Source organism: Colobus angolensis, unplaced genomic scaffold (genome assembly GCF_000951035.1).
Source record: "Colobus angolensis palliatus isolate OR3802 unplaced genomic scaffold, Cang.pa_1.0 Scaffold129, whole genome shotgun sequence".
NCBI classification, from domain to species: Eukaryota; Metazoa; Chordata; class Mammalia; order Primates; family Cercopithecidae; genus Colobus; species Colobus angolensis.
In genome coordinates this window covers 4,177,391-4,199,774 of record NW_012114141.1, presented here as the reverse complement: position 1 = coordinate 4,199,774, position 22,384 = coordinate 4,177,391, and the positions used below count along the sequence as shown (strand labels likewise).

General features: G+C 39.2%; 1 protein-coding gene across 3 annotated transcripts in view; it reads left to right on the top strand.

Moving 5' to 3' along the window:
- The window catches only part of TBC1D5 (TBC1 domain family, member 5), a 582,411-nt gene that overhangs the window by 524,879 nt on the left and 35,148 nt on the right, over nt 1–22,384 (top strand). For all 3 annotated transcript variants that reach the window (XM_011933724.1, XM_011933723.1, XM_011933725.1), the window contains one exon: nt 1,383–1,546. In XM_011933724.1, the coding sequence (XP_011789114.1) occupies nt 1,383–1,546 (164 nt within the window). The remainder of the gene's footprint in view (nt 1–1,382; nt 1,547–22,384) is intronic.

Below are 22,384 nucleotides of genomic sequence, written 5' to 3'. Positions count from 1 at the left end.
CCGACCTTTCTCTCTGGCTGCCCTTAACATTTTTTCCTTCATTTCAACTTTGGTGAATCTGACAATTATGTGTCTTGGAGTTGCTCTTCTCGAGGAGTATCTTTGTGGCATTCTCTGTATTTCCTGAATTTGAATGTTGGCCTACCTTACTAGGTTGGGGACGTTGTTCTCCTGGATGATATCCTGAAGAGTGTTTTCCAACTTGGTTCCATTTTCCCCATCATTTTCAGGCACAGCAATCAGACGTAGATTTGGTCTTTTCACATAATCCCATATTTTTTGGAGGCTTTGTTCATTTCTTTTTACTCTTTTTTCTCTACACTTCTCTTCTCGCTTCACTTCATTCATTTGATCTTCAGTCACTGATACTTTTTCTTCCAGTTGATCGATTCGGTTACTGAAGCTTGTGCATTTGTCACGTAGTTCTCATGTCATGGTTTTCACCTCTATCTGTTCTTTTATGGTCTTCTCTGCATTGATTATTCTTGTTATCCATTCATCCATTCGTTTTTCAAGGTTTTTAGTTTCTTTGCACTGGGTATGTAGTTCCTCCTTTAGCTCTGAGAATTTTGACCAACTGAAGCTTTCTTCTCTCAACTCGTCAAAGTCATTTTCTGTCCAGCTTTGTTCCATTGCTGGCGATGAACTACGTTCCTAGATGTGCTCTGATTTTTTGAATTTCCAGCTTTTCTGCACTGCTTTTTCCCCATCTTTGTGGTTTTATCTGCCTTTGGTTTTTGATGATGGTGATGTACTCATGGGGTTTTGGTGTGGGTGTCCTTTCTGTATGTTAGTTTCCCTTCTGACAATCAGGATCCTCAACTGCAGGTCTGTTGGAGTTTGCTTGAGGTCCACTCCAGACCCTGTTTGCCTGGGTATCAGCAGTGGAGGCTGCAGAAGATAGAATATTGTTGAACAGAGGGTGTTGCTGTCTGATTCTTGCTCTGGAAGCTTCGTCTCAGAGGTGTACCCAGTCGTGTGAGGTGTGAGGTGTCAGTCTGCACCTCATTTAAAATGCAGAAATCACCCGTCTTCTGTGTTGCTCACGCTGGGAACTGGGGACTGGAGCTGTTCCTATTCAGCCATCTTGGGTGCCCCCCCCCCTTTTTTTTTGGTTCTTTTATATGTGTGCAGTGCTTGGATAATTGTAGTATAAAAAAAACATAGAAAACTATGGTGGTAGATACTTCACTATTTTTTAAAAAACTGGTGGCTATTCTGATACATATAAATGCTTGCATTTTAATACTCCATAGTGTCATTATGTTGATAGTATCAACCTAGTGATATCATAATTGATCATCATTTATTAAAAACAGTAGATTCAGTAGCTTAGTGAAAGAGTCTGGTGTTTCATTATTGCTACTTAATTTTTCTTACAGGGCAAAGTTCTAAAAACATCAGTTCATCTCCAAGTGTTGAGAGTTTGCCTGGAGGAAGAGAATTCACTGGCTCCCCACCTTCATCTGCTACTAAAAAAGATTCCTTTTTTAGCAACATCTCACGTTCCCGCTCACACAGCAAAACTATGGGCAGAAAAGAATCTGTAAGTATTTAAGGACAATTTTCTCTTCATTCTTCATTTTCCTCCAGAGTGCTGCATTTATGAAAGCTCTGTTAGTGCCCAGTTTTATAAAGCTCTTAAAACTTTTATGGACTAAAAGGAATTATCTTATCAAAAGTATTTTATTATTATACTTTAGTAATATTTTAAAGCTATAGCCTGTATTACACTGGAAATAAAAGAAAGTAGCATCATTTTAAAATAAGTTGAATCTTTCCCAAATCCCACTCCTTCTTTTCTCTACAAACGCCTTTTCTTCAAAGCCTGTGTTTTCTTATAAAATTTAACAAATAAATGATGGAAGCTGGAACAAACCAAACTGTTTTTTCCATTTAAAATATTTCTTGAAAATTAAAAATAATTGATTTACCACATAAAAAGCTATACAAACTACATTTAAATTATATTTTAATACTCTGTAAAATTCTTTTTTTTTTTTTTTTTTTTTTTGAGACAGAATCTCAATCTTGGCTCACTGCAGCCTCCTCCTCCTGGGTTTAAGTGATTCTCATGCCTCAACCTCCTAAGAAGCTGGGATTACAGGTGTGTGCCACCATGCCTGGCTAATTTGTGTATTTGTATTAGAGACGGGGTTTTGCCATATTGGCCAGGCTGCTCTGGAACTCTTGGGCTCAAGTGATCTGTCCACCGTGGCCTTCCAAAGTGCTGGGATTACAGACATGAGCCACTGTGTCCAGCCTGTAAAATTCTTTATATACATTTCTCGAAAGGATATAGCTAAGGCATATCCACTGCTTTAAAAACTTGGTTGTGTCTGAAATTATTATAAGCCAACTTCACATTTAACCACATTTAACCACATTAACAGCCATGCATAGCTTAACAACAGTGATACATTCAGAGGAGTGTGTTGTTAGGCAATTTCATCATAGTGCAAACATTGTGGAGTGTACTTAGACAAACGAAATGGTACCACCTACTACACACCTAAGCTGTAAGGTATAGTCTGTTACTCCTAGGATACAAACCTGTATAGCATGGCACTGTACTGAATACTGTAGGCAATTATAACAATGGTAAGTATTTTTGTATCTAAACATATAAAAGGTACAGAAAATTGTAAGGTATACAGGAAAAAAAAATGGTACACCTGTCTAGGGCACTTCTTATGAATGGAGCTTGGAAGTGGCTCTGGGCGAATGAATGAGCAGTGAGTGAATGTGAAGGCCTAGGATTATTGTGCACTACTGTAGACTTTATAAACACTGTACACTTAGGCTACACTATATGTATTTAAACAATAGTTCTTTCTTCAAAATAAATTAATCTTACCTTACTATAACTTTTACTTTATGAACTTTTATTTTTTTTTAATTTTTGTTTCTTTTGTAATAACACTTAGCTCAAAACAAACACATTTTTTAGCTGTACAAAAATTCTTTTTCTTACATCTTTATTCTGTGGTCTTTTTCTGTTTTTGAATTTTTTTATTTTACTTTTTAAACTTTTTTGTTAAAAATGGAGACAAGCACATTAGGCTAGGCCTAACCAGGGTCAGGATCATCAGTATCATTGTTTCCACCTCCAAGTTTTGTCCCCCTGGAGGGTCTTTGGGGGGCAGTGACACTCATGGAGCTGTCATCTCCTGTGTTAACAATGCCTTCTTCTGGAATACATCCTGAAGGACCAGCGTGATGCTGTTTTAAAGTTAACTCTTTTTTTAATATATGTAACTAGAAGTACATTATAAAATAATGATAAAAAGTATAGTATAGTAAATACATAAACCAGTAACACAATCGATTATTATTATTCACTGTACATAATTGTATGTGCCATACTTACATATGACTGGCAGCACAGTAGGTTGGCATCACCACAAACACTGAATCCATTGCACTATGACATTATGACAGCTATGATGTCACTAGACAATAGAATTTGTTAGCTCCATTATAGTCTTATGGGACCACCATCATATATGTGGTCTGTTGTTGATCAAAACATCATTATGTGTCACATGACTGTAGTTTAACATCTAATATCTTAATAAGAACTCATCTGCCCTGTGGAAGAGGATGCCAAGGTAATATAGAAAAGGATCGAGCTATAACTGACATTATCCTAAATTAGAAAAACAAACAAACAGTTAAACCTTTGAGAGATAATTATTTAAGGTACCTAGAATATTATGTTCTCTATCTGTGTGACTTTGTATTTCTTGGGGCAAGACACTCAGTTTCTGGAGTTTTAACCACCTTATCTGCAAATTAAACATTTTTGCTCTCTGACAGAAAGAGTTTAACTACCTGCCCTGTTAGGGATCCCTTCAATATGTAGGAACTGTGATTCTGTAGTATATAAAAGAGCAGAGAGGAACTTTAGTTGAAACATGGCACCTTTAGTGCAAGCATTTAGCTCTGTTCCCTCCTAAAATTCCACTGCAAGGACAAGGGCAGTTAAAGATAAACCCTCAAAAAATAAGAAAACAAAAGAGAAAACAGTAGCAATAAAATATTGTTACTTGGAAAACAGATGAAAATTGACAACTAAGCAGCCTAAGAAAGCTGAACCTTAAGTCAGTGGTAAGTCAAAACAAAGGAGCAGCTTGACTTACATTGTAAAATTCTCCAGAAGCTCAGGATCTGCAAGTGAAAATGAAGGCAAAACTGAAGACAAGACAACTGGTCAGAAGCTTCTGAAAGAGGAATTAGATTTCCTTCCCTACCTCAGCAAAAGACTGAAAATTTAATTCTCTGAAAAGTGTACAACAGAATGTGTGTGGTCTAAGAGATCAGGCACATTCCAGTGTGAACCACCCTACTGAAAAAGGGGTAGTGAATACTTAAAAGCTAAATTTGAGACCCCAGGCCTCCCCAACTTGCTTTCCAGAGTACCAGTATGGATAGCCTTCAGGCAAGAGATTTGGAAGGGGTTTCTCTAGGCAAAAGACACACACACACATACACAGCTATAAATATACTTACCCCAGGGGTGCTCCAAGGAAACACCCAGTTACTTTATAGTGGACCCCACCATTAATGAGCGCCATCCAAACAGAACTTCCTCTTAGCTTTTTAGTTCATACTATTTTATATGGACAAGACAGCCAAGGATCACCAGACACTTGAAGAGAGGATTTGATAATGAAAGACAAACAAAAACAGAAAAAAGCAACTGGGAGGAAATAGGCTATGCAGAACAAGAAAACAAATATCATATTTTAATACATTTTTTTGTTCTCCAAATGTTATATTTTTCTAATGTAATACCTTTTCTAATGTATACATTTTTCTAAAATGTAAAACTCAGTGGAAGAGTTGGAAGATAAAGTTGAGGAAATCTCCCCTGAAAATAGAATATAAAATAAATAGAGAGAAAAACATAAGAAAATGAGAGAACTGGCCCAGAAATTTTTTAAAATAGGAATTTCAGAGTGAACAGAGAAAATAAAAGAAAGGAAATATCAAAAATACAATCTGATAAATTTTTCCATTAATAAAATAACTGAGTCTTAAGAGAGGAAAAGTCCATAGACTGACCCACTCAAGAAAAAACAAACCTACAGTCAGATGTATTACTGAAAAAGTTTAGAAATCTGCAAACAAAAGAATCTGACTGACTCATAGAGTTGGAAAAGAAAAATTCTAACAAAGAATGAGGAATTAAAATAGCTGTAGACTTCTCAGTAGCAACACCAAAAGCAAGACAGTGGAGCGATACTTTGAAAGTTCTGAGAAATGGCCGAGCGTGGTGACTCACGCCTGTAATTCCAGCATTTTGGGAGGCCGAGGCAGGTGGATCACCTGAAGTCAGGAGTTCGAGACCAGCGTGACCAACATGGTGAAACGCCATCGCTACTAAAAATACAAAAATTAGCCAGGCATGGTGGTGGGCGCCTATAGTCCCAGCTACTCAGGAGGCTGAGGCAGGAGAATCACTTGAATCCAGTAGGTGGAAGTTGCAGTGAGCCAAGATCACGCCACTGCACTCCACCCTGGGTGACAGAGCAAGAATCCATCTCAAAAAAAAAAAAACAGTTCTGAGAAAAAATTACTTCTAACCTAGATTCAACATCTGGCTAAACTAGTAGTTAATTTTGAGTGTAAAATAAAGCCATGTTTAGACATTAAAAATTCAAAAAAAATAATTCTCACGTACCCTAGGAATCCACTGGAGGATATGCTGCACAAAAATGAGGACATAAACTAAGGAGGAGGAATACCTAAGAACTAGGAAATAGAGGATCCAAAGCAAAACAAAAAGATCCCCGGAATGATAATGTATAGAGATCCGAAGACTATAGCACTGCTAAATAGCAGACCCAGAAAGTAGTAGCAAGCCCAGATTGGAGCAAGTTGGAAGTTTCCAGAAAGATTTATTCAAAAGGATAAAATTAGAAGAATGACTAATATACTTTAACAAATTGAGAGATGTATGCAACTAGGCATGAGTTTGGGTGATAACTTTATAAAAGCTAAACTAACCCCAAAAAAGGACAATTGGTAACCCCAAAGAAAAACAAAGTATGTGTAGAAAAAGAAAGAAAGGTTATGATAAACCTTATAACTCAGCTGGGATTAACATTTACATAGACATTATAATGTAAGCCTATTGAATATTAATCTAATCAGAATCACACTATACCTGTTGAGAAGATGGGGCATGGGAACTATGTGTTTACCTGAGGAGGAGAGGAGGGAGCAGGTGGTAGTGGTCAATACAACTAAATCTTTATCTTCCATAGTGGGGAATCAGGGGATAATACTCAAGAGAAATCAAGAAGTGGCTAGATAAGTTAGAGATAAAGGCCAGCTGTGGTGGCTCACACCTGTAATCCCGACACTTTGGGAGGCTGAGTCGAGAGCATTGCTTGAGTCCAGGAGTTCAAGACCAGCCTGGGCAATGTAGTGAGACCTGTCCTTACAAAAAAAAAATTTTTTTTCATTAGCCAGGTATGGTGGTATGCGACTGTAGTACCAGCCACTCGGGAGACTGAAGTAAAAGGATCACTTGAGTGTGGGAGATCAAGACTGCAATGAGCACTGATTGTGCCACTGCACTCCAGCCTGGTGTACAGAGCAAGAGCTTGTCTTAGATAGACTAGATAGATACATAGATACATAGATGATATAGAGGTGAAAAAACAAAATAGGTAAAAGAATTTAAAGTGGTTGTTTCTGGGGAGCAAGAAGTAGAGGGTGGGGTTGTGGGGAACTGTTCTTCATAACAGAAACAGTTGAATAAAGCACCATTTCATTGTATTGACCATTTCAGTTTATTAACACTTATATAAGTGTTACGTATATAACTTAGATTAAAAATAACAACTAAAAATTACAACAAAATAGAATATTTTGGCGTAATAAATTAGAAGAGGAGATAATCTGCATGTACAAAGAACATGTCTGTGAAGAACCAGAGTAAGAGAATAACAAATGAGAAAGGCATATGGAGACAGGTTTCATTTGCATTCTATCATATTTTGGTGGCATATGGATTAGTCTGCAACACCAATTAATTGCTTTTCTTTATGATGATACTTTAACTTGAAACTGAGAAGTTAAGTAAAAATAGACATAAAGTAAATCTAACTCTCTACATAGATTTGCTGTGAACCAAGAGAATGCAAGTAATCATTCAAAATTTAGTATATTTGCTAACTTTGGGGAAGGAAGTAGGCAGAAATTTTTAAGATAAATAAGCTCATGGTTTTCCAAGTAGTAGTTTTATCTTATTATTTTATTAAATAGTGTGTTAAGTCAGTACACTTCGCCAGTTCTCGCCCATTCTGGGCACTTAATAGGATTGCACCTCCTTGTCCCTATGATCTGTCAAAATCATATGGCTAGTTCTCTCTACTGCGTTGTGACTGAAAGTGACATATATGTATTGTCACTGCAAGCCCATCCACAGCTGTCTTTCCCTCTGACACCATGAACAGAACCTCCCTGCCAACTTATGGTAGACATGAAGAATGAGGGAGAAATCAGCTTTTGCTGATCTAAGCTTCTGAGACCGATGGTTATCACAGCATAACAGTGCACAGTGCACAGTTGGTAAATGTTTAGGTCCATAGCTGGGACTCATTCTCTCATGGGAGCTGCCTGCTGCCACTAGAGTGGTCCCAGGACACCAGAGCCTATGACTAGGTACCTACCATACATGGGTCCAGTTTGCTTTCATTTCCAGGCCAGTGTGATGTGATACAGTGATATTCCATATCCTGGAAAACATTCAAGATAGCGTTTCACTTAAATTTCTTATACAAACAAGTGGCCAGAAATGAAAGTAAAGACATCTCTTGGTTTGGGTCTCTTGTCCCTTAAACTATATGATGATACCTTTCAGATTTCAAGACTCAGTTCTTCTTTTAAAGTGGTTCAAGATCAAGAAATTGTTGATGTTAATTGCCAAAATAGTAGTAGAAAGAGACATAAAACCTAAGATAATCTAATAGTAGCTATCAGTCGAAGTATGGTAAAATCTGCTTGTAATGGTTCTGAGAAATGATTGTCAAAATCTACGTAGGTATGACATATCCTGGACAAGCATCATATAGTGTGCTGTAGAACATGTTTTGTCTCAATATTGCCTTTTTATGTATCATACATACCCTTTCTATAATCCACAGCCTATCTGCTTTAGATAAAAAAGAATTATCACATTTATTCCTGTTAATGCCCATGATTTGGCCATATAATGAAAGAGGGCAAGATTCAGCTTAGTCTTTAAAGAGGTAACAATGAAGCCTTGTGCCAGATTTTTATAAAAGACATCATTATACTTCTTTACTGAAATGTGAAAACTAGTAGAAAGTTTTCTAAATGACCTCACTTCATTATTAGTAGTACTATTACTTTGAGGATTGGTATTGTTTTGTCTTGAAGAGAAAATAAAACATTTTGATACGTTTAATTTTTATGCTTTGTTTTGCATGATAATATCAATCACATCCAATACTTAGCTTTCTAGAAGTCTATTTTTAGGTGGTCATTCTTCTGTTAAATAAATTTTTACTTGTTTTAGCACTGTTAGTCATATTCTATGATTGTTGCCAAATCATTGTCTAAGAATATCTTTGCTAAGGTTAAAGTATACGAAAAATAGAGTAAAAGAAAAATTATCAGCCTAGGCAACATAGTGAGACCCCATGTCTACAAAAACATTAACAAAAAAATTAGCCAGGCATTGTGGTGTGCACCTGTAGTCCCTAGTTACTAGGGAAGCTGAGGTGTGAGGATTACTTGAGCCCAGGAGTTCAAGTCTGCAGTGAGCTATGATTGTGCCACTGCACTCCAGCTTGGGCAGCAGAGCCAAGCCCCTGTCTCAATAAACAAATAAAAAGAAAAAAGAAAAACTCGAAAACTGACTTGTCTCTGTGAATAAGTTATAATATTTAAGCACACCAGCCAACCAGAAGTATTTTGTAAATTTCCTGATAAACTGCATGATATTTTGCTATGATTTGTAGTAATTATAATACATACCAACCTCCAGAGATCTAAAAGTATCCATGGATCAGAATCCTCTCTAAACCACAGGAAATCAAAAAAGGTCTGAGCTGAAAGTCTCTGCATAAAACAGGATGCATAGTGAGACACTCCCTTACCTGAAGGCTCACAGCACTACAGTGGGGTGACTATCCTGTGTCTTTATGACTCCTGTGACCCCGTATGCATTCATCATTGGTCTTTGATTGTTTGAACGTATACTATGGTCATGCGAATATAATTTATTTTTGTAATATTCATCTATTCTTTATCGTGACAAAATACCAAAAAGTGTCAGATAAATGAAAACGACTTTGAAAGCAGACTCTTACTTCTAGACAACTGGAGAATTGCCTAACCTATTTCAGGCCATGGTCTAGAAATTATAATTTAAGACATTATATGTGTTTAAGAAATATAAGAGAGCAATCCTAATGAGGATGCTTAGAGTGAAATTGGAACGGGGGAAAGTTAAGTAATTAAACTAAATTAAAATATCTCATCCACATGAGATGCGTAATATGATTAAATGCCATATGAACAGTAAAGACAGTAAACAAAATGGTGTTAGATGATAGACCACCGTGGGCTGTGTTGGTCTAGACAAGCTTCCTGTGAGAGAGAGATCTGAACCACTGATGTATTTCTTCTCCCGTTAAATACAACCATTATTTTCCCTTAGGAAAATAGCTTCCTAGGACAGGTGGTAGTGGTGGATATTGAGTAAGCAGTCAACAATACCTTCTACAGGAGTTCTCTTCTCCCTCACATCCCCTGACACATCCAAAATAGTTAGAATTGCATTAAGTTGCTTTGGGTAAAAATAAGAGAAAGTATTATATCAAATGCAGAAATTTGTTGTTTATTATTTCGCATAACAAAGAGTCCTGAAATAGGTCTGCGGTTGGATTATTCACCTGTTCAGTAGCATCACCATCTTTTCACTCTGCCATCCTTAGTGTAGTGGCTTTATCTTCAACTTGGCTCTCATTGTGTTCTCTCAAGGGGGCTGACACAGAGCCAATTATATCACGCACACGTGCATGCACACCCCTTCTAGAGAAGGCTACTTGGGAATTCACCAGCGGTCTTTCCTTCCCATATCACTGACCAGAATTAAATTCCATGCCAACTTCTTAACCAATCTCTGGTAAGGAGAAGGGTTAAGAGAAGCTCATGACAGAGGACCAGCAGGTGGGGGAATGTGATGAAGCAGCCAACCATTTGATAGGTAAATTACCCTTGAAGTATTAATTGCCAAAATGGTTTATTTAATCCTTTCCTGAAGGATTTGCATTTGAAAAGAGGCAGTTCTGCTGTCATCAGTCATATTTTACTGGTAGATTTTCAGGCAACTGGAGTTAAATTGGTGGTTGGAAGGGAGAAACTGAGCAGAGCAGCCTTCCCAGAAGACTAGAATTTTCCTAGTTACCTGATTTTCTTTTCAGTCAGTGATGTATACTTCCTAGGAAAACGTGTTATGTGGAAAGCATTGACTTCAGTAGATTTCTTTATGAGGTTAGGGATGGGATTGAAAACTGGAATCTAGAGTTCATCTAATTATAGGATTTTCAAGTCAAAAATACACATATGTAATCTCTTCTTGTTTAATCAGTAATGTTAATGATAACTGGATTAAAACACTGTCCCATTTAAAATACGTTGCCATTTAATATAGTTTATTGAAATGAATAGATATAAAATGAATTTAAACATCAGCAGTTTAAGTCTCATGTTATTAACTTTAATCTAAAGCCAAATTAACCTGGATATTTGAAACATACATTTAGTCATTCGATGTTTTATAAACCTTGTTTACAATCTGTCTGCCAGTAAATGTACTCAAGGTCAGGAAGGGTAGACTGTATATCTTTGTGAGAGAATTCTTTCCTTCTTTCTCCATCTTTTTGCATCACCCAAATCATGTAACTCCATTGCAAGGAAATGTGAACATCAAAGGGAGCATCATAAAAAGCCCTCCATTTTCAACAGTTTTAGCATGACATTTTAATTTAGCTTTTGTAAACAGGTTTTACAACCAACTTTTTAAAATCCTTATGGTGCAATACATTTATTTTAAATTTTAAAAAATCTGAGAAACCGCAGAATCACAGGAAATGGAGTGCTGCAACGTCCTTTGCACAACAGTGCCCTTTGGGTTGAGTGAAACACTCATTCACCTCGTGCTGGGTCTTCTTCCTCCATCACTTATCTTTATCCCCATCCTCTATATAAAATGCAAAGATGCCAGATTGTACCCGTGCTGTGAATACTGCCCGGGAGGCATAGACAGTGGTTTGGGGAAAGCTCAAGTGAAGCGATTAGAAATATTTACAATCCCAGGCCAGAAATATTTTGTGGGTTTGAATCATGCTAAATTAAATATGTCATTGATAGCATTTGCTTCTTTCTAGTGACCTTTCTTGAAACTTGACATTTGTATATTCTTTCAGTGCCACATTGCCTTGGGGACAGTTATTCGTACCCTAAAGTGCAGATGTGCATGACAGGGAGGGGAATGAGGGCTTTGACTTGTCTGGGCAATTGGAGGTCAGCCAAGGCCAGAGGCCAGATTACAGAGTCTGCATGGTTGTCCTCTTCTTTCCCCCGCAGTGGCACCACCACCTTCTCCTACACAGTGTCTTCCGGCTTTTAAACCTCTTGTCCCAGGCATCTCATCATTTATCCTTTGAACACCTATGTAAACTTTTACAGGAAGTTATATTTTTAATCCACTGGGCTTTCATTGCAGAAAGAATTGCTTTACTTCTGTCGTAGAAATTCTAGGCCTGTTGATAAAGGGGGAATCTGTATCAGGCAGGTGGCCTTCACTTTGCCCCTGAAAACTTAGGGCTGAGGAATCCCCTTTTGGTCGTTCCTCATAGCTAGAGCTTCTGTGCCCAGAGGGTCAGTTGAAGGCTTGGGTACTGTAATAGTCCATTTTCATATTGCTATCAGGAACTACCTGAGACTGGGTAATTTATAAAGAAAAGAGGCTTAATTGACTCACAATTCTTCAGGCTGTACAGGAAGCATGGCTGCAGCAGCCTCAGGAAATTTACAATCATGGCAGAAGGCAAAGAAGAAGCTGGAGAAGGAAGAAGAGAGAATGAAGGGGGAGGTGGTACACACTTTTAAACAACCAAATCTTGTGAGAACTCACTATAATGAGAAGAGCAAGGGGGAAATCCACCCCACGATCCAGTCACCTCCCACCAGGCCCTCCTCCAACTCAGAGGATTACAATTCAAGATGAGATTTGGGTGGAGACACAATTCCAAACCATATTATCCTGTACCTGACTTCTCCCAAATCTCATGTCCTTCTCATATTGCAAGATATAATCCTTCCTTCTCAACAGTCCTAAGTCTTAACTCATTTCATCATTAACTCAAAAGTCCACAGTCCAGAGTCTCATCTGAAACAAGGCAAGTCCCTTCCACCTATGGGCCTGTAAAATCAAAAACTGGGTACTTCCAAGATACAATGGAGTACAAGCACTGGGTAAATATGCCCATTCCGAAAGGGAGAAATCAGCCAAAACAAAGGGGCTATAGGCCCCATGTAAGTCTGAAACCCAGCAGGGCAGTCATTAAATCTTAAAGCTCCAAAATAATCTCCTTTGACTCCATGTCTCACATCCAGACAACACTCAGTAAGGGGTGGGCTCCCAAGGCCTTGGGGATCTCCCTCCCTGGGGCTCTGCAGGGTACAGCCCCCTCAGCTGCTTTCACAAGCTGGCATTTAGTGACTGTGGCATTTCCAGGCACACAGTGCAAGCTGTTAATAGATCTACCATTCTGGGGTCTGGAGGACAGTGTCCCTCTTGTCACAACTCCACTAGGCAGTGCCCCAGCAGAGACTCTGTGTGGAGGCTCCAATCCCACATTTCCCCTCTGCACTGTCCTAGTAGAGGTTCTCCCTGAGGGGTCAGCCCTACAGCAGACTTCCACCATCCAGCCATTTCCATACATCCTCTGAAATCTAGGTGGAGGTTCCCCAACCTCAACTCTTGTCCTCTCAACACCCACAGGCTTAACACCACATGGAAGCCACCAAGGTTTGTGGCTTGCACTCTCTGGAGCAATGGCCTGAGATATCTTAGGCCCTTTTAGCCATGGCTGGAATGGGAGCAACTGGGATACAAGGAGCAGTGTCCCAAGTTTGTGCAGGGTAGCAGGGCCCTGGGCCCAGCCCACAAAACCATTCTTCCCTCTTAGGCCTCTAGGCCTGTGATGGAAGGGGCTGCCACAAAGGTCTCTGAGATGCCTTTGAGGTATTTTTCACATTGTCTCAGCTATTAACATTTGCTCCTCTTTACTTATGCAAATTTCTGCAGCCAGCTTAAATTCCTCCCAGAAACATGGATTTTTCTTTTCTACCACAGGGCCAGGCTGCAAAATTTCCAAACTTTTATGCTCTGCTTCCCTGTTACATAAGTTGCAGTTTCAGATCATCTCTTTGCTCATGCATATGACCATATGCTGTTAGAAGCAGCAAAGCTGCGTTTGAACACTTTGCTTATAAATTTTTTCCACCAGATACCCTAAATTGTCACTCTCAAGTTTAGAGTTCCACAGATCCCTAGAGCAGGGGCACAGTGCCACCAGTCTCTTTACTAATGCATAACAAAAGTAACCTTTACTCTAATTCCCAATAAGTTTCTCATCTTTATCTGAGATTATCTCAACCTGGACTTCATTGCCCATATCACTATCAGCATTTTGGTGACAAAAGTTTAACAAGTTTCTAGGAAGTTCTAAATTTTCCTTCATCTGCCTGTCTTCTTCTAAGCTGTCCAAACTGTTCCAACCTCTGCCTGTTACCCAGTTCCAGAGTCACTTCTACATTTTCAGGTGTCTTTGTAGCAATGCTGCCACACTCCTAGTATAAATTTTCTGTATTAGTCCATTCTCATATTACTATAAATAACTACCTGAGACTGGGTAATGTATAAAGAAGAGATTTAAGTGGCTCAAAGTTCGAGATGCTGTACAGGAAGCATGCCTGGGGAAGCCTCAGGAAACTTACAATCATGGCAGAAGGTGAAGAGGAAGGATTCACATCTTACACAGCCAGAGAAGGAGGAAGTGAGAGTGAGGGAAAGGTACTACACACTTTTAAAAACCAAATTTCATGAGAACTCATTATCACAATAACCGCCAGGGGGAAATCCACCCCTGTGATCCAGATGATCCAATCACCTCCCATCCTTCCTCTGCTCTTAACACTAGGGATTACAATTCAAGATGAGATTTGGGCAAGGATGAAAATCCAAACGAGATTTGAAAATCCAAACCAGGCTGGGCGCGGTGGCTCAAGCCTGTAATCCCAGCACTTTGGGAGGCCGAGACGGGCGGATCATGAGGTCAGGAGATCGAGACCATCCTGGCTAACACGGTGAAATGCCATCTCTACTAAAAATACCAAAAAAACTAGCCAGGCGAGGTGGCGGGCACCTGTAGTCGCAGCTACTCCGGAGGCTGAGGCAGGAGAATGGCGTAAACCCGGGAGGCAGAGCTTGTGGTGAGCTGAGATCCGGCCACTGCACTCCAGCCCGGGCGACAGAGCAAGACTCCGTCTCAAAAAAAAAAAAAAAAATCCAAACCATATCAGGCACCTCTACCCAAGCTTCCTCTCTTTTCCTGATCTCTGCTATTTACCCTCCCAACTTTCTGCCCCAAGTTGTCCATATGTCAGAAATTAATACACCTGGAAGCATTGCTGGCAGTAAGCACCAGGAATCTCATGCCTGAAACATGGGAGAAAGAGACAACCCACGGGCTAAAAACCAAGCTCATGCTCTGTTCACTCAGCAGCACACCCTGGTCTGGGGTTCATATTTGCCTGGAGAATGAGGCAATTTTTTTTTTTCACTCTCCAAATTCTGCACTGAAAGAGGGTGAAGTTGGGGAGTAAATTAAATTAAAGGCTTGCTTTCAGTTATTGAAGGCCCTAAGTTAATGAAGAGGGAACTGCAACTATTGGAAAAAATCAGGACCTTTCTAATTTGTGACAGTGATGATAAAAAAATACCTGGATATTCCCAGGAAGACATGTTAGCAGTAACATGAAGAACTAATAAGAAGAGAAAAAAACAAATAATTCATTTGGCCATAAGAATAATACCAAGCACGCCAAGTCATTTACACAGAGTTCCCCATTTATGCGTAATTATTAATCCTCTTAATACACATGTTTATCCTTACAACTTTATCAGATTCACTTTGTTATAAGTTGTATTTGACTGAACTAATGTACTTGGTTTGAATAAGATCGACCTTGGTATGGAATGTTTGCTTGTTAAATACAGTTGCTCAGGAGAAATTTTTTAAAACATCTGAAAAAACTAAAACCCTGTTCAGCCATGATGTTACAGTGTAGCCAAAGGATTTAAAAAGCATTGAATGTGTGGGTCACCAGAAGGTAATATAATCAAATTTCCAAACTTCCTTTTTATTTAAGATGACAATTTCCCTTAGAATTGTTACCAACTATAGCAGCAGTCCCCAACCTTTTTGTCACCAGGTACCATTTCATGGAAGACAGTTTTTCCACAGATGCAGTTGTAGGGGCATGGTTTCAGGATCAAACATGTTCCCTGTTCCACCTCAGGTCATCAGACATTAGATTCTCATAAGGAGCACGCAGCCTGAATCCCTCGCATGTGCAGTTCACAATGCGGTTCCCCTCCTATGAGAATCTCATGCTGCTGCTGATCTGACAGGAGGCAGAGCTCAGGTGGTAATGCTTGCTTGCCTGCTGCTCACCTCCTACTGTGCAACCTGGTGCCTAACAGGCCACGAACAGCTACTGGTCTGCAGCCTGGGGTTTGGGAACCCCTGAACTATAGTACAGTGTTCATGTACAGTTCTATCTATGGCCTTATCATGTCCAGTCAACATGTTGCTTTCCAAAGTTACTTTGGTCAGTAGACAGGAACTTTAACAGCAAAATATGGTGTTTTAATAAGCCAAGAACAAACTGGCTTTATGTTAAATCCTAAAAAGTTATAGGCTATATTTGAAAAGAGAGAAAAGAATAAGAAAATTATTTCTACTTGAAAAACAATTGTGAAAAGGGAAGGTCCCTCCTTTCCCCTCCCTAGCTCATCGTTTATTCATAGATCCAAGACTAGACTCAGATTTCTGGCTTTCACGGTCATATTTCCCTACTTTTTTCACCTTTAATGTTCTTATCGTTCTGCTTTCACGTTTGGTATCTTTCTTATTTTTGCCTCTGTGATGAACTCTGAAAGATGGCCTGATCTCATTAAATAAACCAAGTTCAACCATACCTTGTCCGTGCAGCAAAAAGGGCCTTTCAGATCAACAGCAAGGATTACCTCCAGGTAATCACTCTGGCCTCTTGATCATCATCACCTTTTTATTCCTGGAGGCTATCCCAAAGGTGGGGCAGTTTGCAACATTTACCTGAGTCCTTCCGTAGGTCTCTTCAGATATCTCAAAGATCCCACTAGCAAGTAAATAATTTGCAAATTATAACATTAATCTGCCCAAAATATACATATATACTACCACATGGTCCAAAAATTGAAGGAGGCCTCAATGCAATGTCCCAATCAACTGAAAACAGTGAGAAATGCTGCCAAATTGCTTAACTTTGGGATGTTCTCAGTCTGGATTCTAAGGAACCATTTGGGTTTGAAGCATATTTGTACACTCTACAGGAAGCATATTTGTACACTCTTATACATGTTATTCATGTATCATGATGTGAAAATATTCCATAAAATATCAGGAATAATGCTTTTGAAAACAAGAATGAAATCAGCATGATACCAATATTTGATGATGTTAACATTTGTGGAAATCTTAAATTTTGCTCTAGACAAGTCAAACTGATATCATTTTAGCTGGACGGTGATGAAAACATGAATATCTGTTTATTGCCCAGGATAAATGAGGTATTGATTATTTTCTTAATGTCTATAATCAGTCATACATCTTCAACCCTCTGTTACGACCAGACTTTTTTTGACATCCTTGATTTCGGATTTAGGTTTGAAAGTTGGGCTGAGACATGAGCTTTTTCCCAAATAAATGAGCAGTCCTAATTCTTTTGCCAGAAATTGTGATTTAAATTTCCAAGATGGACTAATTATAAAACGTTTAAATGCTGGACCTTGCGTTTCACTCCAGAGACCGTCTTTATTTAGGATGCTTTCGGCTACGTGTAGCAGAAAATGCCACTCACACTGATTCCACTAACAAGGAAAGTTATTTAGCTCGAGTTCAAAGGACTTCCCGTTCCCGAGCGTACATTAGAATCGCCTGGGAGAGTATTTTAATCAATACTGGTCACAGGAGAACTGGGAATCTTTCCAGCGGAGCGTGGGCATTAGTAATTGTTAAAAACTTCCTGGATTATTGAAATATGTAGTCAAGGTTTAGAACCACTAATTTAGAAGCTCATCTGTATCTTCAAGGATGCAGTTTCTTGCCATCTCTCTACCCTGACCTGCCCTTCCCAGAACAAACTGTTCCCAAGGTTGAAAGCAAGACAGCTGTAATAGTTCTAGACACCATAGCCATTCACCAACATCGAGAGGAGAATGACCATGTCTTCCTAGGGCATTTTTTAAAGGTAGGTTTGCCAGATAAAACAAAATGCCCAGTTATGTTTGAATTTCAGATAAATAGTGAGGAACTTTTTTAGTATAAGTATCTCAAATATTACTTGGGACATATTTATACTAAAAACTTTATTTGATGTTTATATGAAATTCAAATTTAACCCTATGTTCTATGTTTTTATTTTTAAATATGGCAACCTTATCTTAAAGACATTTTCAACAGCTTCTCACCAAGACTTCCCTTTATGTCTTACTTGCCAAAATTCCTAGATTACCCTTAAATCCATCAGGCCCAGCCACTGCCCACAACTGTAGATTGGGTTGGAGGGGGCTCATGGTTGCAGGGCCCTCTTGGGAAGGAGACACAGGGAACACCAGCCCTAGCCCCTATAGAGAACCCATAGTACAGGTAACACTTCTGTTTCATAAACACCGAGAGATACCATGATGTCTACACTAAAAGTTTTCTGCAGTTACCTTTCTGGAAAAAAAACATAAATTTGATTGTCATGAATGTATTCATCTTCATTGAACAGTCATCTTCAGAACTGTTCTTTTTTTCTTGAGACAGGGTCTCATGCTGTCACCCAGGCTGGAGTGTAGTAGCACAATCTCGGCTCACTGCAACCTCCATCTCCTGGGCTCGAGTAATCCAACCCCTTCTGCCTCCCAAGTAACTGGGACTGCAGGCACGAGCCACCATGCCCAGCTAATTTTTGTATTTTTTGTAGAGATAGGGTTTCACCGTGTTGCCCAGGCTGGTCTTGAACTCCTGAGCTGCCTGCCTCAACCACCCAAAATGCTGGGATTACAGTCATGAGCCACTACACCCCACCCAGCAGAATTGTCAGTTCTGAGGTGACTTAAGTGTTCCCCAAAATCACTATGCTATGCAAAGTCATGCATTAAAAACCACAGGGAGTCTAGGCACAGTGATTCATGCCTGTAATCCCAGTGCTTTGAGAGGCTGAGGTGGGAGGATTGCTTGAGGCCAGGAGTTCAGCTGGGGCAACATAGCAAGACTCCAAAAGAAAAAAAAAAACACTGGGCATGGTGGTACACACCTGTAATTCTAGCTACTTGGGAGGCTGAGGTGAAAAGATCACTTAAACCGAGGAGTTCAGGGCTGCGGTGAGCTATGATCATACCACTGTACTCCAGCCTGGGTAACAGAGCGAGACTTTGGCTCTGAAATAGTAATAAACATAGTAAGATGAAAACCACAGGGCTTGTGGGGAAAATTGGGTTGGGGTACAATACTGAAAAAAAGGTCATCAGTGACACATGAAACAAAGTAGGAACCTAATAAAAGTGGTAGAGTGGTTTTACACATGTTAAGTGATTAAGAAATAAATAGTGCAATAAATATGATACTTTGGCTTGAAAAATACCTGAAGCTCAGTTGGGGAAGTGGACATTGGAAGGGTTGTAGCTTGTGAGTCACTGTGAAGTGGTGGTGGAGAGTTATCTGGAATCTGATGGATTTGGTTATGGAAGTAGCCCGTAACACACATGGCATTGAGGTAATTGACAGATATCTGTTGTGTGCATGTAGGCATTGTATGTATTCCTGCATTGCTACGTGCAGCTGCGTTCATCTATGTGGAGTGTTCTGCATTCACCCATTATTTCTTGAGGATGATATTGTGTGTAAGCAAATGTGAACTTCGGGTTATGCTCAGTTGTTCCTTAATACACTGATCTCACTGAAACTAGTTCACATTTTCAGAACAAGCATTATAACAGAACTGACTCTACATAGTTCATGACATGCAGCTTCTGGATTTGGTGAGTTGGAGGAATGAGAATATAGAAAGGTTATACTCTACATAATTTTTTTGTACTCAAGTAACAGTTCCATGTTAACTAGAAATTTTAGAGTTAATCCATTTTATTAATGGTCAACATATACCCAAAGTATTTCACAACACCAATGTGTGCATCGTGTATATCTGACTCAATACGGTCTGAGTCCTCATCAGAATTCTGCAGAGGCCCCTTCTCCCTAGGATAAATCCCTCAATTTTGAGGTGTGCCCTGTAGGGCCCTTTACAGTCTCACCCTGTTCAGCCTCATCATCAGTCCTCCCTCTTACTCCTCCCCAGCCCCTCAGGAATGCACAACTATTTCACTTCCCTGAAACCAAGCATGCTTTCTCATACTTCTGTGTTGTTTCCCTTCACTGTCTCTTCTGCCCAGAGTGATTCATGTAGCCACAAAACTGATAAGAGTCCCTTCCAGTCTCAGCCCAAGTACCTTATGTGCCATGGAGCCTTCTCTGCTAGGAACTTTCAGCACTTGCAATAAGTAGCTGGGGCCCTAGTTAAGCTGCAGATTTCAGAACCCCTCCCCAAACCTAAAGCAGCAGCATCTTGAGATGGAGGGTGTCCTGCGTAATCTGCAAATGCTTCCCCTGCTTTGAATGTCAGAGAACTACTTGTGTTTACTTATAAGGCTCTTGCAGGCACTTGTCACTGTATCCTCTGTGCCAGATATTGTGTCTGGCACTCAGTAAACGTTTAGGAATAAATGAATGCTGTTGAGGGTTTTGTGTGTTGTGCAAGTATTGGGATGTCTTAGGCTTTGCTCTGGCGTCCTCTAGAGCCTGAAAAGTTGTTTCATTTCTCAGCAGCATTTACCAACCAGTTATTTAAAAAGCTAATAGGAATTGTTGGTATTTAATGAGATATAGGGTATAACTGAAGGGATGAACTAACAAGAGTATGATAGGCATATGAATAAACCAGGTAATTTGGACAATTATTTCCTTTTCACCTTTTTTTCTTTCCAGAAGTCTCAGAAGTGGTAGTGTTTGTGTTTAAAAAGAAAGAAAGAAATATCAAGGCTGTTCAAACACTTACTTGCTTTTACCAATTGTTATTAAAGTCATTCTTAAACTGTGCTTGATCCTCAGCTTGGATTTGCTGCAGGGTGCAGTTTTTTGTCTGTCTCTATTGGGACATTGTAGAGGTCAGTTAGCCCAGAAAATAAGTTGTACAAGTGTGTGCATTTCATCCTCACATGGATCAATTAGCTTTGTCATAAGAAAAACAGTCTTGGCTCAGGCCCTTCTATCTGGGTCAGCCATTGTGCAGATGCCCACCCTTGGTGCCAGGAACAGCAAGAGAGAGCACGCAGATGGTTTTGCCCAGCCAGCATTACTGTAAGAAACTCAGCTGGAGGCCCTGGTGCTGGCTGGCTGGTTTCATCAGTTGGTCTGATCACATGTAAGTGGTGAGGGGGAAAACCCTTGTTAAGTAGAGTAACATCTGTGCTTATTGTTCTGGTGGAGGAGAGAACTACATGGGTTTCCAAATGATGGGTCAGGTTGCCTGATTATAAAAACATAACACAGAAATGACAGCGCAAAAGCCCAAAAGATGGGAGCATTTCTCCACAAATGCCATTTAATTAGACTCCCATACATAAGCACTTCTAGGAGACACCTTTTATACCTTTTGAATTTTTACGGGGCTAAGAAGACATACCATATGCGTATAATTATTTTAAATTGCAGTTATAGGACTTTTGCAAATAATGAGGTTTGTAACTCTGCAAGTGAGGGTTTACTCTTCCTCTGGTTACACCTATGTGAAGTTGTTCCTAATTAAAGGTTTTATTTCAATTTCCAGTATATTTATTCCAGATTGTAAGCTTATTTACTTTACTTTAGAATTTGTAGCACATGATCCTGTTTTCTGGCACCATTCTTGTCTTTTCTGTTTATTATTTTTTGTAGGCAACTTCTAGGAAAGCAGAATTAGATAAAAATAGCTCACAATGTTAAAATGGCAGTAGGTACAAGAGCATGTTTCTAAAAGTTCTTAATAAATATTACTTATGATTTTTTCAGAAATCATATCTTCAGAAAGATATCTTCAGAAAATCAGGGATGAATTTAAATACCATGAATTATGGAAGTATTTTTGCCATTTCCTTTTCATTGCATTTTATGTTTGAAAAGCATCTTTTATTCTCTGATACTTAATACACAGCCTATGTTTATCAAAAGTTACAGAAGAGAGCATGCATAATCCAACAAAATTAATTCATATTTCTCTTGTTTTTTAACAAGAAATTTTATAAATGTTTGTGTTTGCAGTAGAGTAAACCGATATCTGATGGTCTAAGAATTCGCTGTAAACAGAATAATAGAGCTACTCAGTACAAAACTAACTCAGGGAGGTTGGAAAGCTCTCCTGGAAGCTTATCACCCGGCTTCTCTCCCTGCTGCATTCTACTCCATGTTGAGAAGAGGTCTTTTGGACTGTCACCAAGTATGCATCTAACCATGCAGCCATCTGTTAAAACTGCCTTAGATCAAATAGATAGTAAAGTACTTCACAGCCTTCCTAGAATGATGGGAAGATGTATTCATAAGTAAATATTAATAGAAGGAGCACATGAAATGAGTTATTTAAATCCTTGCCATCCAAATTGTGGTCCATAGACCGGCTGTATCCCATCCCCTGGGAGACTGTTAGAAATGCAGAATCTTAAGCCCCAACCCAGACCTTCTAAATCAGACTCTGCATTTTAACAAGATCCCCAGCTAATTTTTGTTCATATTAAAGATTGAAAAAAATTGATATTAATAACATTAATTGAATACCAAATAAGGAATGAGATTTTCTACATATAAAGCAAACTTCAAATATATCCTAGTGTGAGCATGTTCTCCTTCTAAATGGTGGTGAAGTGCTAATAGTTATAGAACACCTTCTATATGTGTGGCCTCTGTTCTAAGCATTTTACATGTATTAGCTACTT